Below are 27,288 nucleotides of genomic sequence, written 5' to 3'. Positions count from 1 at the left end.
TAAAATCTACTGTTGTCATTCCAAAGATGAAAGTGAAGTCATCAACTCTCTCTTGAGCAACATTTTCTTCTCTGGCCTTAGTTAAGTTTTCCAAGGTTTTCTGTTCTACTTAGAGACTACCTAAGTTAAATGAGTTAGAAGTATACTTTAGTTGACAATAACACAGAAGTGGAAGTGGTAAAGGGCAGCAACCTCAACAGTAAAAAGTTGAACAGGGCACCCAAAAAGCAACACATACATACATTGCAACAAATGAGTAGTACAGAAAAGTCCATTATGGGAGTTATCAGCTTTGTGCAATAAAGAATCATGGGGAGAGAGCAATGGCAAGGCTGTATGGGAAGGTCACTGACAACATGACTTTTAACATATCTTCAGGAAAGCATGAGCCATTTGAGGGTTATTGGTGTATTACAAGCCAGCTACAGAGTGACAGTCACTATAAAAAATGCCTATTATTCATTGGGTCATTTGAGATCTTTTTCTGTTTCTACAGAGTTATTTTTTTCTGTTTGATTATGTCATTATTTGACAAACCTAAAAAAACCGCAAAAATTAAAAAATAAATGCATTCACATTTAGTTTACAATTAAAATTGAATGAAAAATATTGAAATATTGAAAGTCAATTTCTTCATTTATTTTTACTTGAGCAGTTTTTAATATGAAACTGACATATAGCAGCAGAATGAATTCTTTATGGCTGTGTACACCCCACATTCTATTTATATGTGGGTTTTTTTGCTCAGCCACATTTTGATGATCAATCTACTACTTTATCCTGCATTTTCTCTAACATTTTCATTACCTTTCTCTAATACATAAACCTGTATGCTTCACTACTAGAGAATCTCTCTGTAGTCACCTAATGGTTAAAAAAAAAAAAAAAAAAAAAAGAAAAAATTAGCACCAGTTTAGTACTTAAACAGTACTGTAGGAGACTATGGTGAAAAACTGGGGTTTTTTTTATCCCCCATTAATATTTATACGTTATAATTATTTTTATGAGGTGTCAACTATTCCCCACGATTTTTTCTGCAGTGCTTAAAACTACATCTCCAAGCTATGCCTTGTGGACACTACTCTGACTCCCAGTGCAATACCCAAGTCATTAATTTAGTCTACAGTGGTAAGAGCTCATATCATGAACTGCTAATAAGGTAGTAGAAACAGAGTGAAAATAACCAGAAATTTATAATCTAAAAGATAATTTTTAATCTACCCTATCCATTTATAGAAATCTCCACCATAGTATGAGACACTTCATTTTATTATTTTTGTCACTGAAGACATTTAATGCTTTGACTAAGTATGGGATACAGTGCAGCTTTAGACACTGTATCAGAATACAAACTACACCAAAGTAGAATTATCCTTGCAAAACTCTGCTGTCAGTCTTATTTCTCTCTTCTCAAGGAAAATAGTCAACTCTTGCATTTACTCCAGTGAATGATGTCCTTTAATTTGTCTGTCAGGAAAAGAAATGGGAGAATCAAGGAAAGGAACACTTTTCCATATACTAAGGAGAGCAGAAATCAGCTCGAAGATTAAAGTCTACACACTTGGGATTGCAAATACTTCAGTCAGTCATAAAGAATGAAAAAGCAATCTTATTTTGCTGTTTACCCTTCTTCCCATTCACTCTTGAATAGCCATATAATGTAAAGGTAAATATTATAAAGTACTACAGGCTATAGTCTCACAGGAGACATGGGCTGCCATAAATCAGCCAGGACTGAGTTTCATTCAGAATCAGGCTTCTAAGTTCATAAATCACATTTTCTGTTTATGACTGATCAACAGTATCTCCTTACTTTTGAGAACACTTGGAAATATTACAGTTGAAACAGAGATCCAGTGTCTGAGGTCTTTGAAGACCTTTCTGTAGGACCTTGAAAAAGTTTTCAATCTCATCACCACCATTATCTATGTGGGTTTTAGCATATTTTTAAGATGAGAAAAATATTCTGAAGAATCTTTGCTTCATAATCTAAACAACAGAGGAATTAGGGGTTCTTATGTATATATTTTTTTTTTGAGAAAGTACGATACAATACAATATGTAGAATTTTCCACAATTTTAATATGAGTTTCTCGTGGGTGACATTTAAGCTGTTATTAAAAATTTTATTGAAACATATAGGTGTAATATGCTGAGTCCTATGGAAACATAATGGGCATTCTAATACTTAGTCTGGTAATTTATAAATATGATATGAAGATTATGGTCTCATGAACCTAATACATCTAATTTTTTATTAATGGAATAGAAGAATAGTTTAACTTAATCAGTTTGAATTCTAGAAGTCTTACTGAACTCTGTTAAAACCATGAATCATTATAATGTCTATCTGCATTTTGAGATTAAATATAAAGATTTTTTTTAAAAAAGTCAATAGCTATTTTTACTTTCATATATCTAGTAAAATGTGTCATCTTTGTAAATGTTTTATTTTTCATCTTCAATGAAACATACATTTCTATCTAACAAAGAAATTGTCAGAGAGAAAACAGAGAGAAAAAAAACCAACAACATCAAAAGCCCATGAGAGTAAAATTAAGTCTCCTTAAAGCAAATGACAAATCTGATTTAAGCTGGCATTAAAGAAAAATGCAGAGATGCTACATCAAATCCTCCTCTCACTCAAACATTATGTTGGACTCCCAGGTGAGTCATGTAAAAATGGTCCAGAAAGTTGATTCCATCATTCTGACTTCTAATTTAGTACACTCTTAGAGAAACAAGAAAAAAGAAAGAAAAACATAAGTATGCACTTTTGAGTCTTTTATGCTGTCTTAAGTTTAACCGGGTTTTTTTTTCTGTAAGGCTTTGAACATGACACCTCTTTGAGTAGTCTTCTTCAGTATGTCCAGAAAGGAGTAATACAGCATTCCTCTCCTACACACCAATGGAAATACCATAATCTTCTATATACAAAGGGAAACAATAAAGATAATAAATAAAAAAGTTGAGGGGAAAAAAAGAAAATAAAATTATAAATTAACAATAAATTCTGCTCAGAACAGAACACTTGTAGAAATACACAAATTCTAATTACTCAATGGTGCATGATTTTTTTATTTCAAGTGTGTAAGTGAAATGACGTGCTGCAAAACATCTTAGCTAAACACATATATATTAACTGCAATATTAAATTGAACAAAATTACATACTCCAGTTGTGCCATAAAGAGCATAATTTGAAGCTGATTCTGTTATTTTGATCCAGAAGAGTGCATCAGTAACTACTGGATTGAGTAGAATTATACAGAACATATAAAATATGTGGTGAGGATACTCTAAATCCTTTACGTATCAAGTAAGTCTAAATCATCCTGTAAGTATTGCAACTTCAATTTATTCAAAAGGCCTCAAATGTATTTAAAATGCTTAACTGTTATAAGTTTGATGTTACATAGTTTAGTATTCCCATATTAGATAGAGACCAAGAACATTTTAACATTTTAGTTTGAGGATAAAAAGTCTTGACAGCTGTATTATCAAAAGGCAAAAAACATTATAAAAACCTCCACTAAAGCTGTAAAAAACCCTAAAAAAGTTAAATGTCATTTACTTTAATTTGGGAAATTTTCTATGATGTTTTATAGCTCTTATAGCTGAAAAAGTACAAATCTGTTTGATTCTCTTCAAGTAATTTTTTTCCACGTTCTTCATGATTAAATACTTAAGCAGATACTTCAATTCAAACATTTCTGCATATCTAGAATTACAACATGTTTTATTTGCCAGTGGGAGAGCATGTAGGATTTAAGCAATAGGTATGGAAAGAAAAAAACATTGCTCTAATGCTCTTATGAGTCCACCTACTATTGCTCCCCATATTATTGGGAGGTATTCCAGATTTACTGCAGTTATATTTGATCATGTAACTGTTTTCTAACAAACAAATGCTGTAACATTTAATATACTGCTTTAATAATAATAATCAGCACATAAGCCTTTTGTTTATGTGTGCCCCATAATCTAGATTTACTCTAAATTAAACCAGATGGTGATTGCTTAACTCTTATAGCACAAGTCAACTATTAAATGCAGCTTACTCTGGGGGAAGCGAGGTGGATTGTCGTTGACATCAGTCAGTGTGATGTTCACGGTGGTGGTCCCTGATAATCCACCCATCTGGCCTCCCATGTCCTTTGCCTGGATAACTACTTGGTACTGCTCCCTGTTTTCTCTGTTCATGTTTGGCAACGCAGTTCTGATGATACCTGAAAGAAATACATTGAAAAATAAAATCGCTAATGATGCATCTTTTTTTTGTATTAGTCTTCAAACATATTTCTAAAATATTCATTTAATGTTTCAAGGTACACATTTCTGTCCGTAAGTTTTATCATAGTCTACTTATAATTATAGTCTTTAGTCTATAGTCTTTAGTACAGGCTATGTCTTGGTTGAATACTTAGGTTTACATCACAGGTCCCTTTCCAGTTTCACGCTAAAAATGATTCAAGATATTTATGCATAAGGTTTAGGAGAAAGATCACCTTCTATTAATCCAAGTAGAATCATTAGAAAAAAAAGAACAATATTTTCTAAGAAGAAACCTTTATTCTTGCCTTTATCAGAAATGTTATTTAGATCTTAATCTATAAATAGTACTGCTGTAAAATCACTTATACTTAATAATTTCAGCTGTAATAACTCTTGATTTTTTATATGTATTATAAAAATTATACATCATGAGAAAAAAGCAAGAAATGTTCTTTCATTTCTGTTAGGCTTTAAAAATAAAATCTTTAGGTGACCTAAGGTCTTTTAAATGAAAGAATTTAAAGTTTATGATAAATGAAAATAATCAAAATTTTCATGACCTGTTTCTGGTTCCACAGAGAAATATGGCTGCCCTTGAAGTATGCTGTAAATTATTCTGGCACTGTTTCCATATGAAGGGTCATCAGCATCAGTAGCTGTAACTTGGACCACAGAAGTACCTGAAACATCCAAAGCCAACTTAGTTTCACATGACACTATGTGGAGATCTTAGAGCATCAATTTCCATTCCAACAGACACCAAAGAAAATTTCAGCTAATATCGATTGGATTTTCCAAATATATTTGTGATCTTATAATCAACATCAGGTTAATTTTGCATCTCCTTCTAAACAAATTAAAACTAAACTTCCCTAATCCCACGTGTGATTAAGATTTAATCAGAAAATGTAAACAATAGCTATGTCTGAGATTAATTCTTATCCTTACCTAGTTACAATAATTTCTTGTATTCACATCCTCTTTTCAGAAGATTTTTTTTTTTTAATTGCAATAAATACCTGCTTTCCATTGCCTAGAATGGGTTTGGGGTGTTTTGTAGTTTGTTTTTTTTTTCCTTTTGCTTTGTTCAGTAATATCAGGATGATATGAAACTATACATGCAGGAATATGACAGACAAAGATGATTAAACAGGTCAATGGAAGTTGTGAAAAACAAGTCATCAGTTCTCCCTGCTTTCTAAGTGTTACTATAGATAGATACTACCAGAAGAAACATTTTCACATGAACTTTGAAATCTGCTGATTATTTAGGCTACAGAAACTTTCCTAGCCTTAAAGACCTCTAAATTTTAGTAGAATATACCAGTCCTTCAAAACATGAAATGTTTGCCATTACTGCTGACGGTTTTTCCTCAATCAAAATATTTTCTACATCCTGTTCAACTCTTCCATCAGAGGAATAAAGTATGGACAAGAATCTCTCCTACTGTGCATCCATAAAGTGCAAATACTATTTTAAGCATATAGGAAAGAACTGAAAAAAAAAGGGAAAAAACCATCATCATATGCACATGACTGGCTAGCCATAGGCTAATCTGAGGATCAGAAGACTTTAAAACTTGTTTCTCCTTTTATCCCAATTCTTTCAAAATTCTTTTCCCCACCAAATACTGCCAAAAATGAAATAAAGCACCTGTAAATCCAAGGCCTGTGGCACAACTATTTATTCCCTCTCGTCTTTCTATACTATATATTTATTCTAACATACATAGAAAAATGAGCAGGAACAAACGCTATTTCTCCATTTATTTGGGATTTCATGACATGATGACAAATATGCTTTTAACAAGTAAATTGTTCAATCACAGCACCAGTATCAAGGGAATGAGCATGTGCCTAACTGTTGAAACAGAGATGAGTTCTCAGAAATTTTCAGTTCTCAACTGCTAGAGAATAGAAATACTTCTTTCAGTGCGTCCCCGAAAGTACTGGTATCTCATAAAGAAGGCAAAACAGGCATTTTCGTGGTTATATTATTCCATATTAAAATGAAATGAATCACGGACTTAAGAGAGAAAAGCCCCAAACACAAAATAAAATTTTAAAATATAAAAAAATGCTACAACAGTATAAAGAAAGTAAGTTAAAATAACTTTCTATTGTATTAAAGATTGCTTTAGTGACCATCTGAAACATGGCTGAACCTGAAAATCTGAACTTTTTTTTTTTAAAAATAAGAATGTAGGGATGATAGATCTGTTCTAAAAGTTTTGTCTCTACCATTCAAAAATGTCTCATGTATTCTGCCACACCAAACCCCATTTGTAGATATATGTCTATACAAGTATTCTGTTTAAAGGTGAATGGCCTTTTTGTTGAATATATTTAAGTTCTGAGGAGTGTTGTCTTGTTTATGAAATGCACTTTTGGATCATCCTACTATATATCAAACTGCAGTGCTAGAATGTATACTTGTTCCTAAAGAACATTTTCTCTGAAATAGTAGAGTTGTGTAAAAGAAGGATAAGACAAATCATGTTCAGTAACTGGAGTGCTGCAAGTTTAAAAAAAAGGCAAAAAAAACCCCAAGCCACTGAGTACACTGACCAACATGGGATTATACACATAAAGTTTACAACTCCCTTTCATATCCATAAAAACAGAGAACAGTCATAATCAAGGTCATGTCACAACAGCATGATGTATTAATCAGAAACCTCTACAGTGCAAATCCATGAAAGGAAATACTTTGTCTCTTTTCCTAGTTTTCACATCTCCTTCATTTGTGCAAACGAGACATATCTATTAATAGGTCAATTGTATGAGACTTTTATTTCATTTTAGTTTAAAAAAATAAGGAGAATCAACTTTGAAGAAGAATTTGGAAGCAAACCGAAGAACATATTTAATAACTTTAAAATATATTAAAATAGTTCCATTTTAAATGTAATAATATATGTCTAGCAGTTACTGCTGCCTTGAGTGTCATAATGAACATATATTAATTATTACTATCTCAGTACACATGCAATGAGACAGAGCAAATTATATCATCTGTGCTTCTCTCTAGCTGCAATGAGCATGGATGCATATGTCCACCCCAAAAAATCTATCAGACACTTCTGAGAACTGAAGATTTGCACCTATTCCCTTTAAAGTCTGTGGGAAGAGACTTGTGCTCCTTAATTTCATCACTATCACACTGCAATTGGTGGGTTATGATCAAGACAGTATACTCTCCATTAACCAAAAGCAGTAAGGATGAACTTTACTTTTTAACGTTACCTCTGCTCTTTGGCTTTTATGGGTCAGGTAGTTGGCAGGAGAAGTGCAAGGGCACCACTACACTTCCGAGTGCCATTCAGGATGCAGAACTCTCCTTTGATCTTGGCCCTTGCTATGAGAGGAAAAGAGATGTGTTCTCTAGGCTTCCACAGGGGGATCAGCAATTCCCTATTAAAAACCTGACAGAAGCCACGTCAAGAAGTGAACAGGAGTAGTGCTAGCAGTGTACCAATTACATTGTGAACATCAGCTGCTGAACCACCAGCTGGTTTTGCTTTGCTTCAGTACACTGAAGACCACTGATGCTCAATAAAACAAATATATTGTTTATTCTGGTCTGAAACCTGGACCAGAAATCCAAAGGCATTGAAGATGATCAGTTGTGCCAGGGCTTAAAAACTACAGTATAGAGATCACTTAGTGATCATCACTTGGTCTAGACCTTGCTCTTTTACATAGTCACAGGTTACTTCTGATGAAGGTAGTTGACTTCAGAATTTAAAGCCTGATCTGAACTCTATCGGAGTGCATAAAGGAGACACTGATAACATACCAGACAGATGGAGATGGACATTTTACAATGGCATGTAGGGATAGGACAAGGGGAAATGGCTTCAAACTGAAAAAGACCAGGTTTAGATTACATATAAAGAAGAAATTCTTTATTGTGAGGGTGAGAGTGACTGAGACACGGACCCAGACCAGCAGGGAAACTGAATTGTTTATTCAAAGAAACAAGCTGGTTTTATTTACTTTTTGAAGTCACAGTATTTCCTTACATGGTAATTCTCACTATGTGACCTACCCCATGTTGCCACGTCAGCAACACAATTTCTAAATGTCCTTCCATGGGGAGATCAAGCGCTGTTCACCCGTCCGTCAGCTCCCGGCAGGCTCCTCTCCGCAGGGGTCTTCCCTGTGACACCTTCTTACCCCAGGGTCCGGTGGAGACAAGCCTCTGTGTGCTGCCATGTGCTCCTTTGTGCTGCCATGTGCTTCTGCAGGCACGTCCCACAGCCCATAACCCAGTTCTATCTTATCTCTCCCCACATGAGGGTGGTGAGACACTGAAACTGTCTTGGGATGACTTTATGATGTGTATCCCCTATCACCACCCTATGCCCAGACATGATTCCTGTGCCTTTCTGCATCTTTAAAACTGGGTGTGAGAGAAAGAAAAAAAGCCAGACAAACTTTTCAAAGCAGTTTGTGCTCCAAGGACACAAAGCTAGTTGCTGCTGCTGCTGCTGCAGAGAGAAGGCAAGCACCTTCCTGTTTTTCCCAGCTCTTGGCTCCTTTTCTTGGAAGAGAAAGATGGAGAGTTAAACTCCTTTGTTTTCCTGGTACTTTGGTTTCTTCTTCTTCTCTTCTGGACTGTTCAACAACACCGGAACACACCAGGAGACCTTACACTGTGGCCTGGAGGGGCCCAGGCCAACCTGGCTCCGAATAGGAGAGAGAGAGACCACACCAAAGAAAGGACTCTAAAATCTTATCAGGTTCTCTCCACAGCAGGTTCTCTCCACAGAGCGAGGTTTTATTATCTGGCATCATTCTTTTCCATTGTGCATTGTGTCTTTTAAATAAATAGTTTTTTCCTTTCACTTTCCTCCGAAGAAAATTTTTCCTGAACCTGGTGGGTGGGGGTGGCTGTAACCTGCCTTCTATCAGAGGACGTTCAAATTTGGACATTCCTCCAAATTTGTCTCAAACTGGGACAAGCAGGTTGCCCAGAGAAGCTCTGGATGTCCCATCCTTGGCAGTGTTCAATGCCTGGCTGGATGGGGCTTTGAACAACCAAGTGGGTGTTGGAACGAGAAGATCTTTAAGGTCCATTCCAACTCAAACAGTTCTATGGCTCTATTAATATGGCACCATGTACCTTATTAATAACATACCAGTGAATTCTGTTATTTTCTCCTTGCATAATCGCCAATTTTACGATACCGTGAACTAGAATTCAACAGTGGTAAACCTGGCCCAGAAACAAACAGTCTTTTGTCAGATTATTGTAGCTCTCAGAAGGCATATTTTAACATAACTTTAATTATAGTGTTTGACTCTCCCCAGGGTCTAGGACTATAACAGTAATTAATATATTTGGCCCTTGCTGATGTTTGCTGCAAGCATCTTCAAACACAGTACAAGTATTAATTACTTCGACCTCACAATTCATTTTGTGATGCATACATATTAGATAAAAATCACCAGAGATAATTATCTAGGAAAAGGAATACACAAAATATCCACTGTAGAGCTGGATTCTAAACTTAGATTTTGGTTTCTTTACTCCCAGCTGAGTTATGTGATATTTAACTAGAGCAAGTACCCTCCATAGTAAATTATCCATACAAATAACAAGACAAATTAATAGAAATTTTCTGCTCTTTCTGGTGGAAAAGACAGGAAATAATGACACCTATTTTCCCCAGAAATAATGACACATGTTTTCCCTTGAAATAATCTATTTCAAGCTGCAGAATACAGAAAAGAACTGAAAAGGGCTGCATTTTCAGAGAACTCAATGTCAGAAAGATCTTTGACTACATGGTACTCATGCAACTTAGAAAACAATAAGTTGTAAACAAGCACAGAAGTGGATAATTTCAACTCTTTTAAGATGTCCTTTTAAAGGAAAAATAATGTTTCATCTTAGGTTATTTTTGCTTTACTTTTTTTTTTTATTATTTTTTGTCCCATCTCCTTTTGGCAGGATTTGTGTGCAGAGTGAAATCAAGCTTTGTAGAAAATCTAAAAATATAATAATTTGTGTTTTTGAAATGTCATAAGTCAGAAGATGCAAAAGGGCTTGCTGAGAGAACTTAATATGAAAAAAAAAGATTTTAAAATATCTTTGTTAATAGGAAACCAGAAGGAAGTGTTGTAAGATGAACTCTGTGGCAGAGAGGACTAAGCATTGGAAACTGGTAAACTGCACTAATGAGGGAGTATATAAGAAGCCAAGGTAGAAAGTTAAGGAGCTCTAACTGCTGTCCAAAGAAAAAGCATGTAAAGAGGTAGAGATGACAGGCCAACAGGGCACCCTGTACATCACATGTATACCCAGAAGGAGGTTACATCTTCCGAAGCTTATACTGATAATTTAGAAGTAGAACACTTACAAGATGAAATAAGGATAAGGAATGATTAGAGGATACATAGGCTGTGAAGATATATAAATATATAAAAAGAAGTCTAAATAAAAAGTTCTGGAAACTTTTCTAAAATACGCTAATAGGCAAAATCCACAGGAAAATCCATCTAAAGGAAAATAGACTATCTGCAGTTCTGAAAAGAAATCTCCAAATGAGCAGAAAGAGATAGGTGAAAAATATGATAGAGCAGAAGACTGTTGTCAAAACCTTAAGAATATTCTGGGTCATAAACTCTGAAAGTAAGGAAAGGAAAGAGTGAAAGAAGATGAAATATCCAGTAATCAGTACAAAGACTTCAGGAGAATAAGTTGTCTTCTAGGATATCGATCCAGCTGCAAGATCCTGAAGTTGGCCCATTTGTCTCTATTTTCTATGTTTAATGAGCAACAGAAGAAAGATGAACAAGAACAAAGAATTGTTCTTGTCAAGGCACTCTATTTGATAATAGCCATATTCTCAGGTACCCATCTGGTACCACAGCCCGAGGAAGAAATCTGCTGTTTGTGGTCTGAAAGAGGCTGGTGTATGGCTACATCACGATTTGCTACCTTAAAGATAGAGGCATATGGAATAGATAAAGGCTTCATAGTGTTTTTCTGACCTCCTGATCATCTTATAGTTCCTTCTAGTACAGGGCACTTCAGGATGGAGCAAATCCTGTACTCCAAGGGTGCACAGATTTCAATCACTTCAAGTTTTTCTACATAAGCATTTATTTATTTTCTTTGTATTATGTGATACCCTGTTTGTCGTCTTTCTGGTGTTCAGGTAAGTGCATACAGGGTTCATATGAACACCTCATCATTGTGGCTCAAGTATAGATGCATAGAAATAGACAACACAGTGGCAAAACTGCAGAATTGTTGACTTTTTGGGTTTTTAACACTGCTTAAAGTAAAGATAAGATTAAGCCCATTTGAAACATCGGTATTCAGTACCAGGACTGAGAATGCCAGTCACCAGGTGATAGCAGAGGTTTTGAGAACGCAGTCACAGAATAGCATAAATAAAAGGCACAGATACAAGTTGTAAGTTATTAGTCGTATTAAAGACTGACATGGATTTAAAGTATAACAAAAAAAAAAAAAAAAGAACAAATATTTATTATCTATAAAACATCACTTGTGTGGTAAAAAATACATATAAAAGATGATGACAACATCTACAGGAATTCGAAACAATGAACAAAGAGAATTATTCTAGTGTTGTGTCCTCCAATAAGAGGCATGACATCTGATGTCTGTTACCATCTATCTGCAGTAGGTCCTCTTTCATCTTTGATAATGAAAGTGACATGTCTTTTATTTTGCTTTTCACCCCATTTTACTATTGCCACTCACCCATCCTACTTATATATAAAAGGGTCTTTCTCTATGAAGTCAGTTTGAATAAACTGAAATTTTATAAAATACTGTGTGGGTATGTTTGTGTGTCTTTCTAGTGGTCCAGCCTTTGTATCTGATTGATAGTTGTGCTAGCTTGAAAAGAAACCGGTGGGAGATCACAACTCAGGATTATAATTTAATAGGAAAATTAAAATAAATGCAATAGTACAAGAACACCAACAGAGTCAGGATATAACCTGACACCCTGTTGTGGTGAACCATGACCAACCTGAGGGCCGGCCCCAAAAGCCTTAACAGAGCACCCAAGAGGCTGGGATCTGTGCCTTACCTGTAGCTGCAGCTCTCCCTTCCTCCTATTTCTCATATCCGGTTGTATTTCCAAAGAATTCTGTGTTCTTCAGCAGCTAATTGGTCTATGTTACTCCTCCCCTCCTACCACTTTCCCCATGGGCTGTAATCCCTTCTCCCCACCCTTGTAACACCCCCTGGCTGATGTATCATTGGTTACTGTGTGTTTTCCATGCTTGCTTGTCGGGGTAGAAAACCAGCCTGGCAGGTAGGTGGCTGGGTCTTTCATCGTGGGTTTCTACCCTGCAATGAACTCTGTTCCCCCACGTGGAGTCCCTCCGCTTTATCCTGCCTCCTCCGCACGCCTAGCCATCAGGGAGCCAGGCGAACACAAGCAGGTGCTTTGCCGGCTTCCCCCATGCCACCATTGGACTCCATCTGTCCCGCTTGGGGCAGGCAGCAGTTTTCTTGGTACCAGGACAATGTGCTAGCCACAGGACGGTACTGCAGCAACACCCTGTTAGTCAGGGTGGTGGTAGCAGTCCAGATGAAGTGGTCCTGTTGAAGCAGTGATCCTGTAGAAAAGGGTCTGGTCTTCACCTGAAGGTCCAGTGGTGTAGCTCTTGTCCTCTGAGAGTCCCATAGGTAAGGGCTGCTCCTACTGTTCCAAACCCCAGATTATATCCAAGTAGGAACGCTTGGCTCCTCCCCCTGGGCAGAGCATCTCACAATGGGTTGATGTAATTCTGTGAGTCATGCGGTGAGTCCCTGATTGCCCATTAACAGAGATAGCCCCTGGAGGGAGTTATCAGGGATGAATCATGGTAGGAGGTAACAAACACTGCCCCACCTGCTTTAACAGCTTGTGAAGATGATAATACAATACTTGCTTTTGGTTACATCTTACATTGTAACCTAGGATAACAGTAAACTATCAAACTTGGTTGTACCAATAGTAGCAGGAGTGCAAGTCATTCTATAAAAATAATGATGTGGATTTTAGTGGATAATTCTATCATAGAATCACATAATATACCGAATTGGAAAGGACCCATAAGGATCATCAAGTCCAACTTCCTGCTTCTCAAGGGACTACCTAAAACTTAACCAAATGACTAAGGAAAGCATTCAATACACTCTGACACTTTCCTGGGGAGCCTGTTCCAGTGACTGACCAATGTCTCAATGAAGAACCTTTTCCTAATGTCAAGTCTGAGCTTCCCTTGACACAGTTTCATTCCGTTTTTGTGTGTCCTATTGCAAATCAGCAGAGAGGTGAGGTCAGCACCTTCCCCGCCTGTTATGCAGGGACACCTGCAACAGTGAGGTAGTCATGGAATAGATGCACCTGCAGGACTGGGCAGGAGCTTGTCACTGTTCTCCCCTATCCCTTAAGTCACTGCACTCAGCTAAGTGGAACAGAGTGAGGATAGGGAATCCTTCACATGATGTGCTGTCTGCTTGACAGGTCTGACCCAGGAAAGGCAGGGTGTGGTTCCAGTAATCTCTCTCTCAGACTCCCAATGTATAGCACAGTGCCATACTGTGTTGACTATGCTGGATTAGGTAATGAAAATATTACAGTCCTGATAGTATCATACTTTTTATAGAACCATATAACTCGTACATACTCAGGTAAGGGCCATAGTAATTTAGCTTTGTCATTTCTCTTTCTGGGACATACCACTGAGAAAATACTTATTATCCTAAACTCTGCTTAATGTTTCCAGACACTTATAGAAAGATTAAATGTTTCTACATTCTCACAGAAGTGGGTACTGCAGGAGACATTCAATGCAACAATGCAATAACATCCAAGACTGCAATTTCTATCTGCATTCCTTACATCAAACCTAACACTTTCTTAGCCCGTGGCCAACTGTACTGGGCAAGTAATGGGCTGCTCAAAATAATATAACTAAAAAAAAAAAAAAAATAATGTGGAGAGATAAAAATAGAGAAATGCAGGAATTTCTTCCTATTTTCCTTTGGATGGGGAAGTGCAATTGTCATAAAAAAATATAATTGTTTCTTCTTTCATAAATTTCTCATGTAGGCTGCTGTACTAAAAATGCTTGAATTGTACAATGTCAGAAAAATACTAATTTAAAAATATTTTGTAATTAATGATGTGATAGTATATTATTAATGTACAAATATGTGAAGAATTTTAACATAATGACTTCACAATCTCTAATTAATTTTCTCAATCTTCTAATTAATTTTCTCAAAAGTTTCATGCAGCTTATTCTTTTAGAAGATTTCTCCCCTTCTACATTCAGCCTTTAGTTTTGAGATTACTGAGTAGATTTTTTTAAGTTGGATAATTAAATTAGTGTTATTAAGAAATGAATCAACTTTGATGAATACTTTATAAAATCACGTCATTCTCTCATGCACCACAGATGAACATATACCTCTAGGGATCAGCCATAAAGCTAAAAGTAATAAAGGTAAAAGAAAATTCTACCTATCGGGTAGTCAGTCAGTCACTCTAGCAGCTGAATGGCCACATTTATGAAATCCAGGAACATGATAGATTTGAACTGAGTTATAATTCTCTAAATTATTTCCATTTTTTTGACAGAATAAAGTCCATTTGTTTCAGCACAGCTATTTATGCAAGATACAAGGTTAAAACACTAAGTGCACCCAAGCTTTTTTTTTGTTGCTCTTTATTTTTCTATACAGTTTTCTTATCATCTTATCTCTTTTTTGTTGTTGTTTCAATGCTGAAATTTTGCAGTTTCAAAATTTTATCATCTATATACAGATGTACAAATACACTGGAATCTTGGAATCTGAATACTTTAGAATCATTGAAATAATGCCGTGAATGTTTGAGAACACTTAAAGAGAAAGATGATGTTTTTGGAATTGAGACCGATAAAATTAGGAATCTATAGATTATAACTGAATATTATATATTTGCATAATATTTAATGAAAACACTGAGTAACTTTTTTAAATGTTTCCAATCACATTTTAAACAATGCATTCTGTAATTTATAGAAAGAACATGAGAAATAAAGTGGAAACTCTAAGCCATACTTTTTCAACCCTACTGTAATCTTGCCATAGGCTTCTCTAGAAAACGCAGCAATGTTCTGTCAGGATGCACTTTCAAGATGCTCTACCTAAAGCTGTATATGTTTATGGAAATTTAGAACTGATCAGTCCATTAGTAACTTTGTATGACATTTTATTAGATTTTGGAACAGTAAAGGTGGAAGACTTTTCAATTCTTCTCTTTACATGGACTGATTTGATGACATTTCAGTGCAGGCCTACATAATCATCTGTCAGATTTTTTTTATCTTTCTTTTTTTAAAATTTATTTTGCTTTATAATAAAAACGACTTGCTGAATGCTGGAACTTTTAAAAATTATTCAACCACAAACTGAAAGCAGATTGAGATATTAAGAATAAAAAACTATTGGTGTTATGCTTCCATACATTGCTGCACAGATTTGCTGAGGTCATTCTCTTTCAATAGTTTTTTTTTTCTCTTTTAGCGTTTTCTAAGGCCCAGGAAGGTAAGTACTAAATCTTCAATATCTGTGTATATAAAACGTCTCAAAAACTAATCATCTCAACAGGCTAATTTAGTAATCTAAAACACCTGTTTGATCTATTCAGGCAGTGGAAGTAATTAAAATCCTAATAATAGCCAAAAGTTACATTGAATTTATTGTTTGTTTTCTGAATTTTTAGAATTTAACATTATAGTAGCTACAGTTACACAGTGAATAAATTAAAACTAATTTTTAAAATAAACTTCATATATTTTTAAGTTTTTCAAAATTATTCCTAAAGAATTGTATGCACTAATATCAATAATAGCTCATATTCCAAAATGTTATTGTTTATAAAATTCACCAGCTGGCATGATCCAGGCCACAACTTTGTACTTAAGATAAGAACTGAAAATACGTTGCAAACAGAAAAAGATTTACTCAAACAACTGTTTAATATTCTTGAAGGCTTCATTCATGGATGGAGTTAAAGGAGGGTGTGAAAGTACAAGAGGATTTGGGTATACAGTAAAAAAGTGAAAAAAAGAAAATAAAGAGGGTGTCTACCTTCAGACAGTGCATCAACATCACATGAGTCAATATATAATTTTCCTCAGCCACAGAGAGAGTGGCGACAGCTCTCCGTTCAGTTCTTATCACCACTGGAAACTTCCAGTGAAAATGAAAGAAAAAAATTTATTGAGCTTTCAACAGGCTAATTTAGTCATCTTATTCTAACAGTTCTTGAGGAGGAGGATGATTCACCATTACCTACTATCTATTAATATTTATATTCCAAAGAACTGTAAAGCTAATAATTTGGATGTTCCAAGTAGAAATAGATCTCAGATAATAGAAGTCTGTTTCTGGATGCAATTTCAATATTTGAACAAACAAGTCAAAATGAAAATTACTTAAGTCATCAGGTAGAATTCTACATGACTGACTTTTGAGAGGACAGGGAAATAATTTGTCAAGTAATGGAGAACAGTGCTTCAGTACAGAGAACTCACCTACTACTGACATTTCAGGAACACTAGCAGTATAAATTTCTTCTGGAAATGTTGGTTCATTGTCATTGATGTCATGGATCTTGATGACAAACTCAGATTCAGGTTCCACTGGTCTTAGAGTTCTTCTGTTGATAGCTTGGGCACGCAGGGTGTAAAAGGCTTTCTCTTCCCTGTCAATTCTCCGAGTTGCATGAATGTCTCCTGTTTTCTCATCAATTATAAAAAGAGTACCAGCCCCATCTCCTGACAAAATGTATTTGAGGGATCCATCTCCCTTATCCTGGTCAGAATGAAGCTGAAATGGAAGAATACAGAATTTTGTTTAGAAGCAATGAAACAGATGGAGGTTTTAAAAAAAAACATTATTATATGTTAAATTATTCTGTTTGTAAAAAATGTGGTTAATACCCTTAAGAAAGTAATTTTCATTCACCCTGACTGACAGACAGTGTTTCCTAACTTAGCTCCAAGCATCTTTTCACTTGACTATTCTGGCAGATTTTGCTTTTGCAGCAACACCTGTTCTCTGCTAAGAAACCTTTGCACCACAGTTCTTAAAGTATATTTTTATGTTAATACTGACCTTTTCTTTCCTTGAAGAGATCCTATTAAAAATTCACAACTGCTGTGCTAGTTGTAAATTCACTAAGCAGATAAAGAACATGGCTAAATACAAGACAATTAAGGAAAACAGAACCACTGGTTTCATGAAATAATAATTTTTTAAAATTTCATTTCATATTATTTATAGTTCTCCTAGATTGGGGAACATTTCATTTTAAGTCATTATCACTTTCACTCCATCAACTAATGTAAATAGCCTAAAGGAAAAAAAACCCCAAATTTATTAAGCATTCAATACTGATTTAACACCCATTATATAAGTTGTATAAAGCTTGACTTCTCATATATAACTTGCTGCCCTGACCGTCTTTATATAAAAAAATATTCAATTATGTTTTTTTGTTCAGTACAGTAGTGTGGATGATGGCTTATTTGGTCTTTTGGATACAGTTAGCATAATTTATCTCATCACCTTGTTGGAAAGGTCTTTCCAATCTCATTGATTTTATAATTAACTGAAAGAAACTGGCACTCAGATTTATTTTCACCATGAAATATATTCTGTCTTTAAACTTACTTTTGACTTCAGCAGAAGGATCAAATCAAGCAGAAGCTCTTTTAACAAAAATGAAATGCAAATATAAAAACTTTTTTTAAAGTCACACCCAAGAAATATCAGAATATTCCAAAAAGTTTGACAGAACTAGTGCATTTTTTATTTCTAAAAATAGTTATTTAAACATATAATAACAACATCGATTAGATCTGCAGTAAGATTATATTCAGTCATGTGAAGAGCTTCGGTTAGTTTAAGCTTACATTTCAGATCATGAAAAATGTCATACATGCCTCATAGTATAAATATCCCCCTTGCTATGCAGCCAAGAATATATTTCTCTTTTTCATCTATGATCCCTTTGTATTGTCTTCCATAGCACCCATTTAAAGTATTAGAAGTAAAAATATTCAATTATTATATACTATATTATTTTGAATGTGTCGTTCCTTGTCTTTTGTGCTGAAACCAAACATACAGAGTGGGCTGGTAGGATAAGCCGAAGTCAAACAGTAAACTTCTATGTTGTGAAAAATTTTCAAACACTGAACATTTCCCACAGACTTGAAACATGTGGAACAGACAGAACTCACCAGGAATCTTGGATCAAACCCTTCATGGTAGAAATTTGAATACTGTTATGTTCTGAACTTTGATTTTCTACAAAGTATTTAGAGCTATTAAACTTCTCTTACACTACACACATGTATGTTTACTTTACGAAGTGAGTATTTTCTTACTGCTTCTTTTCATTCTACAATAAATAAAAAAAATAGGAAACTCCACCAAAAATAAAGAGTAGGAAGGTAGATGTTAAGAAAAATCTTTTGCAAATAAATATATTTCTTTCTTTTGCTTCTATTTCTCTTGATGACTTCAAACTGAAGATTTCAAGCCATCCTCAAGCCTCTTCTGAGGAATGAATTTTTAAAGTGAACTTTAATTCCTCAGTCTCCTCCCTTGATGGTCCACAAAAACTGTGACCTTTCACGCCTCCAATTAACCCTTTCACCCTTCTTTTTAAGGGACTCAACAGTATCTTCCAGGCTGTGTCCCATTTTAAAAGGTCATTTAGTGTAAGTAGTCGTTAAGTGTTTTCTCCTCCATGTCTTCCTAGAATATAATTTCATCTTCTAAAACATTTTGGTCCTAGGAACTTGCTGCTGGTCCATGACCACTCTATGAAATATTTTCACAGCAAGAGTGATGAAGAGCATGATAAGAGGCTCCTCTTCCTTAGATGTCTGACAAAAATATAAAATAAGGTCCTGTTTGAGAGGGATCTTTAAATGGGCACATTGCAGTTTTCCCAGATGCTTTCCAAAGCCAGGTCTGGTAAATTCTCACAAAAGTTGACAATAATGTATCGATGCTGCAATATCTGTTTTTTGACTCAGAAACCAGTTAGCAGTCTGACAAAACCCATTCTAATAAGCTATCTCCAGAATAGCATAACTCCATGCAAACAGTTCCCAGCAAGAGTGTTTGGACAAATTTAATGTACAAATGATGCATGGAAATTGTTTTGGAGAGTGATAGTTAACAAAACCATGCCAGGAATTCGTAAAATAATTTAGCAATCCCAATAATCATATTCTGGTGCCTTAAAATGTTGCCTGGCACTACAAGCCTGAACAGAGTAGTGAGGAGAACTAAATCAGAAAACTAAGAAAATCCCTGAACTAAAAACTATGAAGCTTTTGAACGATTATATTTCGATCCAATTCAGCATGAAAAGATCTTTTAATATACTTATTTGTCTAATATGTAAGGTACTATCATTTTCTATGGCTTTCCACTGCCTCTCCTGTAGCTATGTGTAAATCTTAGTAAGGTAATTTGGAAATTATTTTTTATGCCCACAAAATTATTAACCTATTACCTCTGCCAAATTCAAACTTTATACTTGTGTGGGTTTTTTGGTTTGTGTGGATTGTTGGGGATCTTTTGACTGTTTGTTTGTTTTTTCCCACACATATATTAGCCAAAAGTCTGGAAGGGGAGCTGAGTAAAAGACTGAAACATCCACATAAAGACTTCTAGGGAGATGAGAGTTGCATTTCACAGTAACATGTTTAAAAGGAATACCAACCTTCATAGCTTAGAAGAACACTTTAAGCTATAACACTGTGTTGTTTAAAAAAATGTTAATAATGCCTTTGGCAATCCAATTTAAATTGTATGCATATACATAAGAGTCCAGAGTTCTTGTAGAAAAACTTCAAATTCAGAATAACATTTCCAAAGGTCTTTTGGGGTGATCAGGAAACACAAGCTATAGATACAATGAGCAAGTCTTCCAGATATAATTCAAGGGGTGAAAATGCACAGTATATATAAACAAGGAAAGAGAATGTCTCTCATTTTGTTTTTTTATCTCTTAATTCAATCCAGATGTTACTAGAGGAATCAAGGAGACTAAAGGCTGCCCAGTGTGCTTCACAGCCCTTTACAGTGAATCATTACCCAGCTTTGAAATGCATGAGCAGTGTGTCAATCAGCGCTGCAGAGCTTTTTCATTTTACTCAAGTACTAAAAAAATGTTCTGCGAAATATTTCTCTGCTACTTTTAGTATAAAGTGTTTCCTATAGTTATTTTGGCTAATGGGCATCTGTGATTCATGTCAGCCAAGCTGAGAAACAGAAAGACATCTGTTTCGTTTAGCAATTTCATTGCGCAAAATGATCAGCTGTGAAGATGTGGTTTTGTTTTCATATCTGTCACTGATATTTTGCAAACTCCTATTTCTTGCTGTTCTTCTACAGAAATGCTTCCCTTTTCAGCTGCACTGGTATATGTATTTTAGGTACATTTTTTCTCACTTTACAGGAAATCAGAATGTCAGCTGGTATTATTTTATATAGCCCTGTTTCATCATACAGAAATTGCAATTACCATGAAAGACATTTTTGCATATCTTCTATCTAAATTGGTTGAACAAACTTTTTAATCCAGAAGGATTTCATATAAATAGAAAAGGAAGGTCTTGTTAAACAGAAGATAATATTTACAGAGGGCCACAAAATGGAGTGTTATGTGAATACTTAAAAATGAAACTGAATTACCAATCCAAGACAGAGACAAAAACAGGTTTTAAGAGACAGATATACTTTTTCTTCAACTGCAGGAAAAAACCCCAGAGTTAATTAACATATTATATTCTTCTTTAGGGTAAGTGCAACCATAAACAAAATGAGTTCATGAAAAGATACCCCAATCAAATTCAGCTCAACAACTTTTTAGATCTGTAAAAGACCTTTGTAAAAATACTTTCAAAAGACTTTAGTTGAACAACATAATTATTCCGCTTTGGAAATTACTTGAAAATTACAACACAAGAAATCCATGTTAATTGGCATCCAGTGATTCAAACTAAACCTGTCCACTCAGAAATTTAGGGTTTCTCCCCACCTTCCTCCATGAATTCCACTAAATTCTGAAATCTCCCAGAATGAATATAAAGTATGTGGACTTTTTTTCTAATAGCATACAAAGTGCTAACCCTATTTTCACCAAAAAGCGACAAGATGCTACTGTGAAAAACAGAGAGAAGATTGGGCTAGTCAGATCTATTTTATCACACAAGCTACTTCTGGAATTCAAAATGATTTATGACAATGCCAGATAAAGACTTTAAGATTTGTCACACCTATTTCTATTTGAATTTCAAATTCAGAAGTCCCTCTATGAGTTTTTAGTGATTGGTATTCAAATAACTAGACACCAGATATGACTGTATTAAGAAACTTCCCTTTAGTTAGAAAACTTACTGTAGGCATTAATACAGTTCAAGTGTTTTTTAAATCTTAATTTAATAGGCTATAATGTATAGGACATTTTCCAATACAGTTTAAAGTTTTTGCAGCCTTTGCAAAATGACAGACTATTTTAATATTAACCTATTAAATGCACTCTTACTCTCTTACTTTATAGTAGCCATTTTTAATTGTATAATGCAGCATTTTTTTTTCTACTTTCTTCTGCAATGTGTCGGTATTTCAATTTTATCCAAGTATCACATTAACAATGAGACCTCAGTACACTCTTAAATTACTCTATCTTTTAGATTTTATTCAAATAAGCTTTGAATGTCTCCTCATTCTGAGGACAAATTGTAACCTATTAGCTTTTTTCTAAGTAATTATATTAGCAATGTGAAGCCAAAACACACCATGGAAGCATTTGCCATTTCACTCAGTGTTCTAGTGCACATTTAATATTAGCAGCTTGACTGGATACTTAGTTGAATAATAATGATTGTCTCTCTAAACATTGTCACAACAGTTGCCAGATTTGACATGAAGTTAACAAAAAATAATTGATATAGAGTTTCCACAATGGATATATTTATTTTAAGCATCATGAACTGAACTGTTAAATGATGCAGTTGTTTAACATTAGCTGCACTTACTGTAAAAGATTTTCAGTAAGTAAAGCTGTAAAAGACCAGCTCATAGTCCTGTGTGGTATTCCCTCAGTTGGCAGATTTAACTGTCATGGCTTTAAGCCATATTTTACTCACCAAAGAGGTTCACTTATTTAAATTTATCTGAAAGGTAACCTTTTAAGCAACTCTTTTCAGTGATTCTGTAATTTGCACTAAGTTTTATTGAGACTTGTCACACATTAAATTTTCTCACTCAGTTATATCGTCCGTTTGCCAGGGCTGTTCTACTGTGTGTTATTTAAGAGAAGATGGGCAGAAAAGAAAAAGACCGATTTCAAACAATGCTTTGTGAGACTGGGAAGGGTAAGGGGTGAACAAACTAAAATGGAAGCACAACAAGTAATGTAAGATGAGGAGTATTCTGAAATTCTTTTGTAAGAAGCGGAAATGAAAACTCCAGTCTGCAATGCATTTTTAGACTGTATTTGCTTAACTTGATTCACTGTCAAAAGGAAAGATAAAAATATTTTCCACCATTTTTATTGATAAAGATCACAGCAGTTCCTTGTTGTTCAAAATTTGTGTTTGTTCTTACCAATGTTTTAAAATGGTAAGAGATAAATTATAATTAGTAATTTTTTTTTAGCATTTCTTTCCACATCCCTGGATGTAATAATATCTATCACATAAATAGAAATATTATTTTCACAGCCCCCTACAATCTTCACTATGGATATAATCTTGAGAGTTCTCAGTTTCCAGAAACTAACCATACAGCAAATAGATTTTTTCATCAGTAGATTTATATCTTTTTCCTATTACTGTAGCTTATTCTAAAGGGAAAAGTCAGAGCAGGTAGATGGTCTTGTCACTGACAAAATATTCTAAGATTTCAGGTGAGAAAGGCAGGATTTTTTTTAAAGACACATCATATGAGCAGCAGCAAAAGGTCTTTCATAGATGCACTAAGTCAATATACCAATACCCAAACTCCCTCCACAAGCCAAGATCTTTAGCTGATGTTCAGAGAGTTAAAACAAGAAAGTTTCAGCTTCATTAGGTTGTGGCAGCTTCCACTCCAGAAGACACAGAAGCATTGAGCTAAGATGGAAGACTAATTGAATGCCATACACCAAAAAGTTATTTCATAAGCCAATATTCATATTGTTTTCCAATTTTAATGTAATAAATACAGCCTGTACATCAGGTAAAGACAGAAAGCAGAGAAGTGCCAGTGGACCTGAAGTGCCCTTACTTCCTGGCACCTCCAATAGATGTCCGGGTATGAGTAAGCAGAAGGGAATTCTTGTGTTAAAAAGAAAAAAAGAAACCTGACCTATGGCAGTTGTTCAGGTCCCCATTCATTAAAACGCTGGACTGAACAAAGAAACATTGTTTGGTTCTCCTGCTGCTGAAATCAACTTGGCACAAGCCTACATTTCTACTTCTATGAGTAGACTCTGTACACTATCCTGTGGTCTCAGAATGAAAATACGTTTGATAAGATTTTCCTCAGACTTGGTTGGAGGTTTTTTTAATATCCATATTTTTTATGTGTTATGTTTTTTGGCTGTTTTTGACTAAAATAAAAATCTGCACTAAATATTTTATAAGGGATTAAGTAGTTTCCAGAACAATCTCCCTATTCCACCAAGGAACAGCCTAGGAAGGCAAATATGCTAAAACAACACATGCTTTTCTTTTACTGAATTCACAATAGCTTCATGTATTTTAAAAATTAGAGGTTTGTCTGTTTAGTTTAAGGGTTTTTTTTTAGGAAAAGTCACCACTTATACTCTCTACATTAATCAAAACAAAGTGGTTGTAAGAACCAATTGTCAGTTTGGAGTTTTTTTGCAAAGAAGAATTATTTTATTAAAACATATGTATGTTTTCCTAAAGTAGCCTAAAAATAACCATTTCCTAAAATAGCCATTAAAACAGAATTATTTTTTATATATCCTAATGTACAGTTTGCACTATACATATAAAGCATTGAATTTTTTAAAACAAAAGCAGAACACATTTAAAATATTGATGCTTAGTTTATTTCACCTACTGCTGGAGGCCACTTAAAAATATGTTACACAAGATTGTCTTTGTTTCTGTCTGAAATCATTGTAACATGTAAAATGGTAAGAGTTTGAAGGTTTTCTGCCTTTGTGATGCATTTTCTCCTCATGTATACTCTCTATTTATCACACAGAACTGACTGACAATGTCTGTCAACCCAGGAAGTGGAAAATGTCAACTTCAGCAGAGGCTGTATATCAGAATTAAGGAACGAAAACCATTTTAATCATCTCCAAAACAGTGATATCCATGATAATATAGTAGTATTATTAAACTCAATCCCAAGGAAGGAAAGAGAGGGAAAGAGAGAGAGTTTACGTATTTTTTCATACCTTTCAGGAGACTTCTGATGAATCTGAATTGTTACTATATCTAATCATAGCAATTAAAACAATGAGGGATAAAGATGTCCTGCATCAATCCCGACTTCATTTATATCATGTTGAAATCAATGAGACTACAGCTGGGAGAGAAATCTTATAACCCTAAACTGGTAGTCAAGGTATTAAATGTGGATTGGTGATAGAAGAGATGGGGAATATCTTTAAACTCTTAAATGCAACTCATATTTTTATTTTTCTGTCAAGTTTTCCTCTTCTTCTACTAAATTATTAAATCTGTTTTTCTAGGGAATAGTATTCTCAAGAAAAATCCTATCTATATATCAGTTACTAAATAAAGAATTATAATTTAAATCATTACATAAAGTTACATTGCAGAATGGTTGTGCCACTGCTCAGTCACCCTCACAGGGCAAAAGTGTTTCCTGATGTTCAGAGGAACCTCTTGCTTTTTGGTTTGCACCCATTGCCTTTGGTCCTGTCACTGGGCAACTCAGAAAAGAGGCTGGCTCTGTCCTCTTTGCACCCTCCCCTCAGGTGTTTGTGTGCATTGATAAGAACTCCCTGAGCCTTCTCTCCTCTGGTGCACAGAGTTGCAGCTCTCTCAGCCTTCCCTCGTATGTGAGGTGCTCCACCGCCTTAATCATTCTTTACTGGACTCTCTCCAGAGTGTTCATCTCTTGTATTGGGATGCCTAGACCTGGACACAGGACTCCAGGCATGGCCTTGCACGTGTTGAGCAGGGAGGAAGGACCCCCTCTCTCAGCCTGCTGTGCATATGAGGCCATTCCTATCTGTTTTTCGAGAGCCGCATCCACTTGTTTTTCTTCATCAAGTGGCCTATAGCAAGCACCCATAATAAAGTCGCCTTTGCCTGTCCTCCTTTTAATCCTAATCCATAAACTCTCCATTGGCTCCTCTCCCATCCCCGAGCAGAGTTCCATGTACTGTAGCTGCTCTCTCACATAAAGAGCAACTCCCTCACTTTGTCTTTCCTTCCCATCCTTCCAAAGGAGCCTGTATCCCACCATTGCAACACTCCAGTCAAGGAAGTCATTTCACCAAATATCCATAATCCCAATGAAACCATGGTACTGCAGCTGTATGCAGATTTTTAACTCACTGTGTTTATTCCCCACACCTCATGATTTACTATATAGGCATTTAAGAATGGAATCCCAGCATGCTGAGGTCCTGGAGACAGTTTGGGGATTTATCCACAATGGTGCTTTGTAGACATCTTGTGGGCACATCATAGGGAATTACAATCACATGATGAAATTTAATTGAATTCAATCATGTTTCTATTAACACTTTGTAGGTAGCTATAATCACAATTTAAACTTTTCCTACCAAAGCAGCATATTTCATTCCACTATCAGAGTGCAAAATAGCAAAACAACCAGATTTGGATATAAATCCTGGCACAAATGACACAGAGAATTGTATGTTATGTGTGTATACATAAAAGACAACATCATCAGCCCCAGTGAACTCTATTCCTCAAATACTCTTACTGGGGACAAAAAGCCCTTCCTGATCATCAGTGACACAAATTAAGAACTGTACTCCACAGTAATTATTTTCCCTTGCAATGTTAATTGCTGGTTTAAAGAAAATGTGTTCTGTGGACTACATCACTGATGAAAGATTATTTCTAATTTACGTGAACTGTGGTAATCAGCTGATAGGCCCAGCCAGTATTTCCATAAAGCTTCTGTGACATTTACTGACATTTGTAAGACATCAAAAGCACCCTTTACTTAATCTCCCTTTTCCTAATTGCTAATAAAGTACACTATATTCATTATGCTGCTGGTGTTTCATTTTCTTTGTGTGGGGTTTTATATTTTGTCTATAGAACAAAAGAAAATCCTTTACATTGCCTTTTTTTTTTTCCCCAGAATTAGTTCATTTTCACAGAGCTTTAGCTCTTGCCTTGTGTATTATTTGCTCCTACTTTCTTCTTTACATAGTAAAAAGAATTCTAAACTATCCCTGGAAAACTTCCTGCTTCTCTTTTATGGTATATAGACTTACATGGCACTTGAAATAGTATTCCTTACTCCTTTAATGACTTTGTTTTCTATAGCATGTCATTATCCTTTCCTAGGAAATACATCAGTATTACTGAAATCTCTTCCATTATTCTTAAATGATGAGCCTTGATTAATCCTGTGCAGCTCTTTCCAGTGGCACAGCCATCAGCAGTCCTCTAGCTATTCTATTTATTTTACTTGGCTTTTAGTAGACAACATGCCACTCCTGACACATAGAGAATGGTCTGTCACATAACCTGACCTAACTAAATAGGTCATTAAGCACTTTCCATATATTCCAACTGTATTATGTATACAGCAGTCTCATTATCCTTTTTGAATGAATGACCTAAGATACCCTGCTGATTGCTGGAGGTATTTCTAAGTCCTCTATGGCATCTTCAGTAGCGACACTGTGTAAAAATGTAGCTGTACAGTAGTTCTTACAAGGGACAGGTATTTTAAAAGTACCAGAGGAATGGAGAATTC

The 27,288-nt window shown here is 35.2% G+C and overlaps 1 protein-coding gene across 3 annotated transcripts in view; it reads right to left on the bottom strand.

Annotated features, from left to right (window-relative positions):
• CDH10 (cadherin 10) overlaps positions 1–27,288 on the bottom strand; it is a 99,513-nt gene that overhangs the window by 18,801 nt on the left and 53,424 nt on the right. For all 3 annotated transcript variants that reach the window (XM_042048751.1, XM_042048750.1, XM_042048752.1), the window contains exons 3-5: positions 16,839–17,133; positions 4,835–4,954; positions 4,061–4,228 (exon numbers count right to left, since the gene is read on the bottom strand). In XM_042048751.1, the coding sequence (XP_041904685.1) occupies positions 4,061–4,228; positions 4,835–4,954; positions 16,839–17,133 (583 nt within the window). The remainder of the gene's footprint in view (positions 1–4,060; positions 4,229–4,834; positions 4,955–16,838; positions 17,134–27,288) is intronic.

This window comes from Corvus kubaryi, unplaced genomic scaffold (assembly GCF_017639235.1).
Source record: "Corvus kubaryi isolate FWS band 111438036 unplaced genomic scaffold, C.kubaryi_AGA036_p1.0 68, whole genome shotgun sequence".
Classification (NCBI taxonomy): domain Eukaryota; kingdom Metazoa; phylum Chordata; class Aves; order Passeriformes; family Corvidae; genus Corvus; species Corvus kubaryi.
Note: the sequence above shows the minus strand (reverse complement) of the source record. Positions and strands in the feature narration are given on the sequence as shown.